At 28.6% G+C, this 12502-nt stretch overlaps 1 protein-coding gene across 2 annotated transcripts; it reads left to right on the top strand.

The window, feature by feature from the left end:
• Positions 1–8128: 8128 nt before the first annotated feature.
• LOC112802232 (cysteine-rich receptor-like protein kinase 43) lies at positions 8129–11465 on the top strand. 2 transcript variants are annotated; one of them, XM_025845347.3, is made up of 5 exons: positions 8129–8574; positions 9281–9491; positions 9596–9833; positions 9912–10062; positions 10893–11465. In XM_025845347.3, exons 1-5 carry the CDS (start codon positions 8377–8379, stop codon positions 11268–11270), a joined length of 1176 nt encoding a protein of 391 aa, XP_025701132.1. In that variant the 5' UTR covers positions 8129–8376; the 3' UTR covers positions 11271–11465. The 2 variants fall into 2 exon arrangements, with proteins under 2 accessions (XP_025701132.1, XP_025701133.1); XM_025845348.3 differs by lacking the exon at positions 8129–8574 and adding an exon at positions 9027–9189.
• Positions 11466–12502: the final 1037 nt, after the last annotated feature.

Raw genomic sequence — 12502 nt, 5'->3', positions numbered from 1 at the left:
TCAAAGTGATTTCATTATTTGTCAGTTGGTTTACCGTCTCCTGAAAGGTGCTCAAGTGCTCCGGCATTGATTTACCTTCAGTATACTTCATATTGACAAGCTTCCTAATCAAGAATGCTTTGTTTTGCACATTCTTTCTCTTATATAACTCCTTCAATTTGTTCCACATCTTCTCGGCATTCGTTTCGATGTCAACATGTGGATACATGCTAAGATCAAACCATTGCCTAATCAATGCAACTGCCTTCCGATTCAACTTCTTCCATTCAGCATCGGATTTAGTACCTTTGGATTTATCCATTTCCACAGGATCATACAAGTCCTCGCTATACAACATATCTTCCATGAGGGTCTTCAAAATTGAATAATTTTGAGAATTCAATTTGACCATATTTGGCCCATGTGTATTTTCCTCAATTTAATCAGCATAGAGATAAACAATCAAAGCTCTAGATACCACTTTATTGGAAAAACTCAACAAAACTTCAACAAAAACATGTCTAACAGCGGAAGCACCAAAAATATTTTTTCCATAACCTGTGCGATTAAATAGGCAATCTCAAAACTACTCCAAACAGCAAATATAAGGCAGAAATTAAATAACCAGACACTAGAATTTTAATGTGGAAAAATCCCAAAAGAGGGACAAAAAATCTACATGACCTAGTCCAGAAAAATTTTTCACTATCAAAATAATGGATACACAATCAATCTTCCTAGTAACATTAGGGCAACTCAACAATCAACAAAATATATCATCAAAATTGATGGAATCAACATAAATCCTTCACAAAGTGGGTATCTCAAATCAGGCAAAAAAGAAGGCAATACAAGTAGCAAGTTATATCCTAATATTCATCTCTACACCAGAAATAACATACTAAAATTTCATAAGAAATAGAATAAATTTACCCGTTCAATCGAATAAAAAATAGCTTACTCTTTTCCCCCAAATTTTCTTCTTCTTCCTCTGACATCGAAGCCCTAATTTTTCTTTTTCGTTCAAAACTGAATGAATTTTCTTTCTCTTCGTAGCTTAAAAGTGAATTTCTTTCTTTTTTTATTTTTTTGTTTTTAATATGTGAGACCCATTTAGTTAAAAATCCACCAACATTTTCTTTCATTTTTTTTTTCAAAAAATAAGTCAAAATGTCTAATAATAATAGATATATGATTATAAATGTATATCTCAATTGTCATATAAAAAATAATAACACCAAAATCATATTTAAGTGTAATAATTTCATTCTGTTGCTCATCCAACGAGTAAGCGCTAACCATCACGAGACCTTACTCCCATCCATCTTTCCCTAAAAAAACCTTACCTATAGTGATACAATCTTCCTAACAACTGCTTTAGGCATATTAAAAATGCTCATGGGTAAATTATTGAGCATCGCTTTATTGAGTACAAGTTTACCAACCTTTGTTAGATACCTATCTTTCCATGCTTTAATCCTATCTTCCACTTTAATAATAATCAGCTTCCATGTCTCCAATCTTCTTGGATTTGCACCAAGTAGTATACCGAGATACCGAATAGATAATGTACCTCTTTTACAACGCCCAGCAACCTACATGCTACGCTAACTTCCTCTTCCTCTTCAATACTATTGTCACCATAATAACATGTATATGTAGCCATGCACCACCAATAGATGCATAAGATGAAATTATTTCAGATAGACCATCAGTAAAAAAAAGTATACCCAAAATACTTAACTATCTTCACCATAAAGCAATTGTCACATTTCCATCGTAAAAATACTCATAATCTTTAAGTTGATAAAAAAAAGTACAATTAAAACTCCTTGGGCCTTCAAGCCTAACCTATAGAAAATCAAAGATACCAAAAAAATCAATAATATTTAATTTTAAAAATATAAAAATAAATAATTATTAAATATTTAAAATTTACTAAAAAAATATATTAAACAAAAATTAAACACCAAATTATAAATACCATAAAATTCATCAACACTACTTATGCACCATAATATTATACAGCCTAATTATACATATTCTCTCCTTTCCGTATGTTTATATAGACAATAAAACAGCTGACGCAGATCAGGAACATGAAAGAAACGGGAGCGGTTAACTTAAAAATGCCAAACTAATTTTCCAAATGTCCAAATCCTTTTTAACATAGTCGATAATATGATTCCAAATTTGGGATTGTCATTGTCCATTTCATTAATACAAACGCGTAATACAAAGAATTTAGACGTGGACAAAAGTATAATGGAATAAACGACTAAAGCAATAATGACCTGTATTAGATATTTGTATATATATTTATTGTACATCTTTTCTTTTTATAAAAAAAATAAATAAAATTGTAGCATCAATGCACATAATAAAATTTTATTTTTTTAAAAAAAATAAAACATATACAAAGTTATACACAAAAATTTATATAAATAATTAAATATCATTATTTTTTTTCTAACAGCCAATTACATTTGATTTTATTTATTCACTCAAAAAATTATTTTATCTAAAAAATAAATATCAAATTAATATCCGATCAATTCTGACGTTGATAAAATAATACCTAATCTTTGTTAATGATAAAATAATCTCCAAAAAATTTTAAAATTTGACAAAAATGACTAACTTTTAATTGAGTTATCTGAATTTAAGATTTAAGAGTGATGTGCCAGTTAACAATTATCATAATTATAAAATTTATCCACTTTTAATTTTTATTAATTTTAAAAACACCGTAATTTGAATTTTCAAATAATTTTAATCTCCTTATTTTCTGAAACTCTCATCTCTTCTTCTATATCATCATCATTTTCTAAAAATCCTAATCTCCTTTTCTTCTTCTTCTTTTTCCTCTCAATGATGTCATTTTTGAAAATTAGCTGGTGGTTAGCGAGACTCTATAGTTATAATTGTGGTTGTGGTAGTGGTGGTGGTGGTAATGGTAGAGGGGTGAGACTTACTACAGAAACATCGCATAGAAGATCCTGTGTTATTGAGACAATAGTTCAGTTCGCAATTGAAAAGGTGTGTGAAGAGGTCCTCCTCTGAAACACAAAGTTGCCAGTTCTGGTTTGGCCAAAGAGAGAGATAACTCTCTTGAACTTCGAAATGACGACGACAGCAATGACCTTGCAATCTCTTTCGATTGATAAAGTAGCGTCAGAATTAATAGAAAAAGAAAAAGTGTTAAAGTGTTGGTGTTGAGTTTGAGAGAGACGCCACTTTCTGGATGGCACTCTCTTCAATCTTAAAAATGACGAAGACGTCGTTGCTGTCATTCCTATAACCATTAATTATGAGCTCAACAGCCATAGTAACATCATAATCACTGGGTCAAGAAAAAAAATGAAAAATGAAAAAGAGGTTGAGTCTTGGGAAGAAGGGATTGAGTCTCAGAGAAGCATATTTGGTTAGAAGAGAGAGAAAAAAAAGGAGAGCAACGTTGTTGTCGTGAGCTAAAGCTGGAGGTTGGTCGGAAGAAGAAGGAGGAGGAAGCTAAAAGCAGTGACGAACGAAAATAAAGAAGAGTTTATTGAGAAAGAAGAAAATTGGTGGATGATGATAAGGAAGGAGAAGAGACGAGGGTTTTAGAGGAAAAGGAATTAGAGTTTTTAGAAAATTGAAATTGCAATGTTTTTAAAATTATAAAAATTGAAAATAAGTAAATTTTGTAACGATAATACTAGGGAGACAAAAAAAATCATAACTTTCCTTATTTATTATTAATTATTAATGAATATTAAATAAGACAAGTTATGATTATTTTTTGTTGATTTTTTTTATCAAATATTTTTAATTTTGTAATTATGATAATTGTTACCTAACATGTCATTTCTAAACGTTAACTCTAGGTAACTTAATTGATAGTTTGTCATTTTTGTCAAATTTTAAATTTTTTTTTAAAATTATTTTATCAATAACAAAAATCAAATATCATTTTATCAATGTCAGAATTTTTTAAATACCAATTTAGTATTTATCTCTTTTCTTTTTTTTCCAAAGGTAAGTTAACTTTTATTTCTTTAGAAAAGAAACAATATTGTCCAAAGAGGGACATACACATAGCAATTGGGAATTCCCACTAAGGATAACATAGCAAAAACAGATGGCTATTGCGAAGAGGAACGAAACATTAGGAAATGTATTGAACCCTTGGTAAAAACTCAATGGTACTGAGCTACTACCTCAGTTATCTCCTCCACCATCATCTTCTTTCCTTCAAACACTTCTCTATTCCAAGCTTTCCAGAGTTTTCAGCAGATAATCGCAATTCGAACAAGTGTCTCGGTGGTTACCATCAATCCAAATTCTCTACTGTCCAGAATGCTAAAAGGAAAATATTTTCGTTATGCAAATACACTCTCAGCGGATAAAGGATCACAGCCTTCTTGGGATTGGCAAAGTCTTTTAGAAGGAAGAAAAGTTGTGGAAAAAGGTATTAGCTGGAGCATAGGATTGGGATCTAATATTCGTATATGGACAGACCCTTGGTTACCTCCCCCATATCCATTTATTTCTAGTTTCAGCAACAACATAGGTACAGAAGTCTACTGGGTCAAGAATTTACTTATAGTGGATCGGCAATGGAAGAAAGAGCAGAAGAAATTTTTTCTCCGAAGACAGCAACTCGTATCCTTTCTATTCCGGTGAATACTGATGGTGTAGACAAGCTACAGTGGATCTGGAACAAAAGAAAGCAATATGATGTCTCTACTGGGTATACAATCGCCTACAATTTCTATCATGTTCCGACAGCACAACTTTTTCTTTTGATGCAAAATCAGTTAATTTGAAAGCAGATTTGGAGAGTATTTATCTCTTTTCTTTATCATGTAAAGAGGGATTTAAATCTAAATAGGTTTTACTAATTTTTCTTTTTGACAAATTGTACCTTCAACGCTTTAAACTTTTGGGAAGGTTTCTTACTTAACGTTTCTAATAAAAAAACTTGTAGTTGTTGAGTGGGTAAAACTATTCTTTGCTATTACTTTTGCCATTTGGACTAGTAGAAATAAAGCTGTTTTTGAAAACTAAACTAAACAAAAGATACAGCTGAAAATGTGAACTAAGAGTCAAGAGTATGGGATATGCCTCAGTTATAATATTACTTCTCGTAAAAGTATAAATTAATAATTTAAAAAATAAAATAAATAATTATATTTTTAATATTTTTTTAAACAAAGAATTTTTTTAATTTGTGTGATTTTTTTATTTTTTGTGGAGAGAGAGAGAAAGAGAATTTCACACTATTTTAAAAAATTTTGAACGGTCAATGTAATAGTAGGTACTTATATAAATGTAACTAATACATTCGGCAAAACAGAGAAAAATAAAAGAAAGAGAAGAAAAGTCAAAATAAGATAGGACAAAAGCGTGTTTTGAATTTACTTGGTTTGGATGTTATACTGTCATATTATTTGACTCTAATTGAATTAATTAAACAACTAAACTTCTGAATTTTTGCCTTATTGATATGTTTTCAATTTTACAGAACCATGTTCATATGGACAAAATATTAATTAAGATTAAGATTTTTAAATCAAGTCTTTTATTTATCTTCTTTAAAAAACTTGTCACTTATTTTATATATATGTATGTATGATTTGAATTGTGGTGGCTAAAAGTGAGTTTTTGTTGAACAACAAGTACTTTGTAGACACCTGACGCTAGTCATTACAAGAGAAACGTTAGTCATAAAACTAATGAACGAGATTATTATATAAATCGATAACTCTTGCGCCAAGAACAAAAGTATAAGTGTATGTCCAAAAATTACTTTTTGTTCATATGGATCATTAATTCATTATTGGATCATGGCTCTTGTTTGGATGAATTTTGTTTATTTCTTTAAAATAGTATAACAATATGTAATTTAATAATCATTTGAAAATAATACAAAAAATTATTTAAAATTATATTTAAATTAAATATTATTTTAAAATTTTAAATTTGTTTTAAATATAATCAATTAGATGTAGTTTAAATATATATTTTAAATTTTAGCATTTATATTTAAAATTATATTTATTAATTTAAATTAAATAGTGTATAATTTTAAATTATAAGTTAGTATAAGTAAATTATATTAATTAATTTATTATTAATTTTAAGGGTAACTAATTAAAATTAAATTCTGAAAAATTTATTTCTATTAAGCATAAAAATTCTATCATTGTTTTTTTATGAAATATTCAAAATGTAACCGATATTAAGTTTTCAAATTTTAGTTGTCTAAAAAATTTTTTTATAACATTTTTACTTATCACTTTATCGATCTTTTTTTTAAAAGAATAAATAAGTATTGATAATTTTTTGTTACTTTTATTTTATGGCACCAATAGAAAAATAATTAATTTAAATTTTTGGTAACAAAATGTTAAATAAAGGTGAATATCAAATTTTTATTTATTTAGAAAATGTTTTATTCTAATATAGTTATAGCTTAAATAAATTAGTAGATAATTGATATTAATCATGCATTACATAAATAATAAATAAATTAAAATAGTTTAAAATTTAAAGAATTTATAAATATATATTCGAGGAGAAATAGTTAAATCTATAATATATTATTAAATATAAACTTTTAATCTATTAATTTAATAAACTTTTAAAAATAAATCTTTTATTTGGTTTTTTAGTTTAATCATATAGAAATTATTTAAAAAAATTATTATGGTTTAGGTTACATTTTGAATATTTCATAAAATATTAATGGTAGAATTTTCATGCTTAATAGAAATAAATTTTTCAGAATTTAATTTTAACTAGTTACCCTTAAAATTAATAATAAATTAATTAATATAATTTACATATACTAACTTATAATTTAAAATTATACACTATTTAATTTAAATTAATAAATATAATTCTAAATATAAATGTTAAAATTTAAAATATATATATTCAAACTACATTTTACTGATTATATTTAAAGTAAATTTTAAATTTTAAAATAATATTTAATTTAAATATAATTTCAAATAATTTTTTGTATTATTTTTAAATGAAGGTAAAATTACATATTATTATAAAATTTTAAAGATATAAACAAAACTGATGGAAACAAGGGCCATGATCCAATAATGAATTAATGACTCACATAAAAAAATAGGTTTTGAGCATTCACTTATGGATTTGAATTCTCTAAATTTTGAATTTCATTTTAGAAAATAAAGTATGATTTATTACCATTTATTTCATAAGTGGAATCAAAAGAAAACATGAGAGAGAAAATATTCAATGATAAGAGATTTGACTTTATCCTCTAAGATAAAAAATCTAAAATTTAGAGGATTCAAATTCTCCACTTGTGCTTTTGCCCTTAGCGCAAGAGTTATTGATTTACATAATAGTTTAGTTCATTAATTTTATGACTAACACTTCTAAATATGAACAAAATATTGTTGGTCAACAAAAAATCACCTTTAGCCACTACAATTTAAGCTACTGAAAATCTCTCATATATATATATATATATATATATATATATATATATATATATATATATGCTAGAAATAGTCCTATAAACTAAACTAATATTCCTTTTTGTTTTTTTTTTCTTAGACAAACTAATCCTTTCACTTTCTCAAATGATTTATTGAAGAACGAAAAATAACAATTTTATACAAGAATTAAGAAATTTTTTTTAGTTTAAGAAAACGTATTTTATTTTCATTTTCAATATTTTATAAACTTAAAATTTAATAACAATATAAAAATTTAAAATAATTAAAATAATTTTTTTTTACTTATTTAAAACACAACAATACTGAAAATAAAAAATAGAAGGAGAAATACAAACCAAACAAATTCCAAAAATATAAATAAATCAGCAAAAGAATATTTAAATAAATAGATTGGTTTTTGAATGAAGTAAACTAAAGTAAATAACTTTGAGGAAGTAGATTAACCAATAAATATTTATATTAAAAATAATTTATAAATAATTATTTTGTGTTTGATTTTCTAATTTTAATACTATTTATTTAAAAAAATATAATTAAAATTTTTTATTATAAAATAAATTATTTTTTTAATTAGTTTATAAATATTTAAATAATTTTAAAAATTACACCAATAATTAATATTATTAGTTTTTATAAATTAAAAACTCAAAAAATAACTTTTAAATATTTTCAAGCGGATATTTAAGGTTGGTAGACTAGTAGTAGTTGAGTTTGAGTATGGTTAATGAGTAGGAAGTGGCACACACAATTCATCCACGTTAAGCATTTGTGAGAGAATGAATCCATTTAAACACTCGAGACAGAAACAATCAAACAAATAAGCAGCAACAACAAAACGCGCTACGCTCTTTAAATCTTTACCGAACTTAACTGTACACTGTTGACTTACAACACAAAACGACGTCGTTTCCTGATGGGGTTCATCTCTATACTCTGCCCCTGCATGGAGACTCGTCTCAGGGGATCCGCCGCACCCTCCCACGATCCCGGCGACGGAGACGCTGCAGACACCTTCGATCTCTTCTTCGGCCTCCACACACTTCAGCTCGCCACGAATTTCTTCTCTGAGCTCAACCAGCTTGGTCATGGAGGCTTTGGCCCTGTTTACAAGGTACTCAATTTTTTCTTATTAATTTCTTCTCTCTCTTTCTTTTATTATCTCTCTCACACACACAAAATGAGGTTCCACACGTGAACGGTGAACATTTTGTTTCTGTTTTCCAATTAATTATTCGGTTTGATTATTCTTTTAAATTTGATTATTTCGATTAACAATTATTTTCTTAAAATACATGTGAAATGTACAAAAAAAAAAAATCCATTACTAAATTAGTAATATAAAACATGAATTAAATAATGCGACTAATTTTTAATATGCACTTAATATTTTTTTTTTTGGTAAAAAACACGTGAAATATGTATAAATACAATAGCTCAATTAGGAACTAACCATCCTTTAACTAGCCAATTTTTCGAAATTATTTTTACTTTAAGTTTTAATTTCTAAAATCTAAATTCTAAATCTTATATCTTAAATTCTGAAACTGAAATTTTAATCCCTCAGTTCTAACCTTATACCCTAAACCTTTCATAAAGAAGAAAAGTTGGTTTGAAAGAAATAGATAGGAACTGATTTTGGTGACGTATTTTTTGAATTTTGGCAGCACTGTTATAAACAAAATAGATGAACAAGGCAACCTTGTGTCTTTTCCTTGCTTTGTACATGGTCTTGAATTGATATTGGTGGTTGGTTATTGCAAATTTTGTTCCGGGTCCTTGAGAGCTAAATTTTTTCATCTACTTATGCTTTCTTGCAGGGGTTGATGCCTAATGGCCAAGTAGTAGCTGTTAAGAAGCTTTCATTAGAATCAAGACAAGGTGTCAAAGAATTTACCAACGAAGTCAAGCTGTTACTAAAAATTCAGCACAAAAACTTGGTTACTCTGCTTGGCTGCTGTATAGAAGGACCTGAAAAGATGCTTGTTTACGAGTATCTGCCCAACAAAAGTCTTGATCACTTTCTGTTTGGTAACTCAATCAATGACTACTAAGCGCCGGTGAAGATGCGCTTGTTTATCCTTGTTTTTGCTTCTTGTTTTTTGGTGGTGATTTGTAGTCATAATAATTTTCAGATAAAACAAAGTCTTCATATCTGGACTGGACAACACGGTTTAGAATAGTTACAGGAGTGGCGAGAGGACTTCTCTACCTGCACGAGGAGGCTCCGGAAAGAATAATTCACAGAGACATTAAAGCTAGCAACATATTACTTGACGAGAGGTTAAATCCAAAAATATCAGACTTTGGTTTGGCGAGGCTCTTTCCTGGAGACGATACTCACGTCCAGACATTCAGGATTTCTGGTACACAGTGAGTAGATTCTATGCTCCTCTTTGTCTGTTATTCTGGTTCAGCCATCCTTATGGCTTTTGCATTTGATGAATGCAGTGGTTACATGGCTCCTGAATATGCATTGCGTGGATATCTATCCGTGAAGACAGATGTTTTCAGTTTTGGGATCTTGGTGTTGGAAATAGTTAGCGGGAGGAAAAATCACGACGTGCAATTTGGTGTAGAAAAGGCTGATCTCTTGAATTATGTAAGTTAATCATTTGAAACATGAATGCAAATTTAGTGTGGACTGATTATGCTCATGAACTATGATTTTTTAACAAGTCAACAATGAGCTTCAGTAAAATGCATATGTATATCAGGATATGCAAAGGATTACCGAATTGGGAAAGCGCATATGGGTTGTGATTCTTGTTCATGATGTTCACAACTTCACATAGAATATAGTGACCAAGCCGGAAGTTTTCTGCATAAATTCTTTTCACAGTTCTGCAGGATGATTACAATCGCTAGTTTCAAATAGCCCAATTTAACCATAAGGCTAAGGTTATCTACCCTATAATTCTAGGATTTTAGAACAACTAGACGTCCTTTAACTCAGATTTATTTAGTGAACAGAATTAAGCAGTTCATGGGGTCCGAGGAATACACAAATTTCTTATGCTAAGGCTAGTGCTCATCTTTTATATAGATATATACTCCCCTTGACAAGCCAATTTGCTATTCACATTGTTTTGCCATGGAAATAGTTGACTTTAAAAGTTAAAACATTACATTTGGTGTTGATTTTTTCATAATGACTCTTGTTTTACACCATATGTACTAAGTCATGAAGGTATACCTTTTGCAGACACACAAAAATCATGCATTGACATGGTAGCATAAAACATTGTGTTAATGTCAACTGGTCAATAGAATTTGTGTTTTATGGAATTGATATGTACATTAGATCCTTGTTTATTGGCTTATATAGGTATTTATCTAACAACAGCTTCAAAGCATAATAAATACCGTCCATCTAGCAATAGTACGTTACCTTTTATTTCAAACTTTTCAAATCCTTTACTGTATTTGTAGGCATGGATACTTCATCAGGGAGGAAAAGTTATGGATTTAATTGACCAAACTCTTGGTAGATACAACCCTGATGAGGCAGCAATGTGCATTCAGCTTGGATTGTTGTGCTGTCAAGCAAGTATAGTAGATAGGCCTGACATGAATTCTGTTCATCTCATGCTCTCAAGTGATTCTTTTACATTGCCAAGGCCAGGTAGACCCGGAATCCATGGCCGTGTCGGACATTGGACCACAACCACCACCTCTGCTTTTACCAATACTAATGCTAGTAGTGGAACCAAGGCTTCAGGAGGTAGTAGGGTTTCAGGAGCTAGTAGCTATGTGGAGGATTTTTCTAGGAATTCTATCTCCACTTCTTCTTTTGATGAAGGCAGATGAGTATAGTGTAATCAGTTACTTAGAGCTTATTTTTTTTGTAATATGATATTTTTATACTATTACTATTATAAACACAACTAAATAAGTCTGATCTTATATAAAAGAATGAGAATTGAGACCTTCTTCTATGCTGCTTTGAGCATTTTGGTGATTCATTAATAACAAGCTTGAAGGATCTTGAGGTTGTACTTACAATGAAGGGATTATTTTCATATTTTGAACTTGCATTGCATGTTTAATTGTTTATTGAACAAAGCTATTCAATCTTAACAAGGTATCCTTAGAAACAGAGTTTATGCAATGGATTTTATGACTAGTCACTTATCCACCGAAAAGTGAACTCAGACAAAACTAGAAATTAGTTGTTGGTTTCTAACCGACAAATATCTCGAGACCATAAAACAGAAAAAAACTATTAATCTTATGGAGTTTCGAAAGCATAAAGACAGATTGGAAAATAGTTGCTAAAATTTGTCATAAAAGAATTGCAAAGTTTATCAAGTAAAGCTATTCAATTTTTAGCTAGTTAACATATCTTTAAAATTGACGTGTATATAGTAGATTTTGTGGTTAACCTCTTATCCACCAAAAAGTGAATTCAGACTGACCTACAGATTAGTTGTTAGTCCCCAACCAATAGATATCCCAATACCATAAAACAGCAAAAGCTACTGAATTTTATGGATTCTCAAAAAGCATAACATTCTATAGTGGAAAATAGTTGCTGAAATTTGTCTCAAAAGATTAAGAATGTGTTTGTGGGTATCGTTTTTTTCTCTTTTTCTTAGGTTCCCAAATTTTTTCCATGCATATCAATTAAAAACATTTCGTAAATGGTTTTTATATATATATATATATATATATATACACACGAATTTAGTTAACAAATGTCCTTAAAGAACTAATTAAGATGAGGATTTTTTTTAAATAAATATTTTATTTACCAAAATATATCATTTTTAGCAATTTTATGAAAATTCATCCTATCTCTTTATAGTGTAAACAAAATAAATATACATAGTGTAAATAAAATAAACCATAATCGAAAAAAATGACATGTATATCTCATTTTGTTTATACTGTAAATGAGATACATGAATAGTTATGACGTTTACAGTGTAAACAAGATACGTTACAATAAAATTTCAGTAACTATAAAAGTGAATATGTGGTTGTTAGTTTTGTATCCAAATTGCCATATGAAAAATAGTAACACTGGGTGATATTTGAGT

This window comes from Arachis hypogaea, chromosome 5 (genome assembly GCF_003086295.3).
Source record: "Arachis hypogaea cultivar Tifrunner chromosome 5, arahy.Tifrunner.gnm2.J5K5, whole genome shotgun sequence".
In the NCBI taxonomy this organism is placed as follows: domain Eukaryota; kingdom Viridiplantae; phylum Streptophyta; class Magnoliopsida; order Fabales; family Fabaceae; genus Arachis; species Arachis hypogaea.
The sequence above is the reverse complement of the archived record's forward strand: the minus strand, read 5'-3'. Positions and strand labels throughout refer to the sequence as shown.

What these genes read in the sequence shown, in the direction of transcription:
- LOC112802232 (XM_025845347.3), top strand. Translation starts at nt 8,377, where the DNA reads ATGGGGTTCATCTCTATACTCTGCCCCTGCATGGAGACTCGTCTCAGG. An exon ending in GCTTTGGCCCTGTTTACAAG is followed by an intron (nt 8,575 to 9,280) that starts GTACTCAATTTT and finishes GCTTTCTTGCAG; the next exon opens with GGGTTGATGCCTAATGGCCA. An exon ending in TTCAGGATTTCTGGTACACA is followed by an intron (nt 9,834 to 9,911) that starts GTGAGTAGATTC and finishes TGATGAATGCAG; the next exon opens with TGGTTACATGGCTCCTGAAT.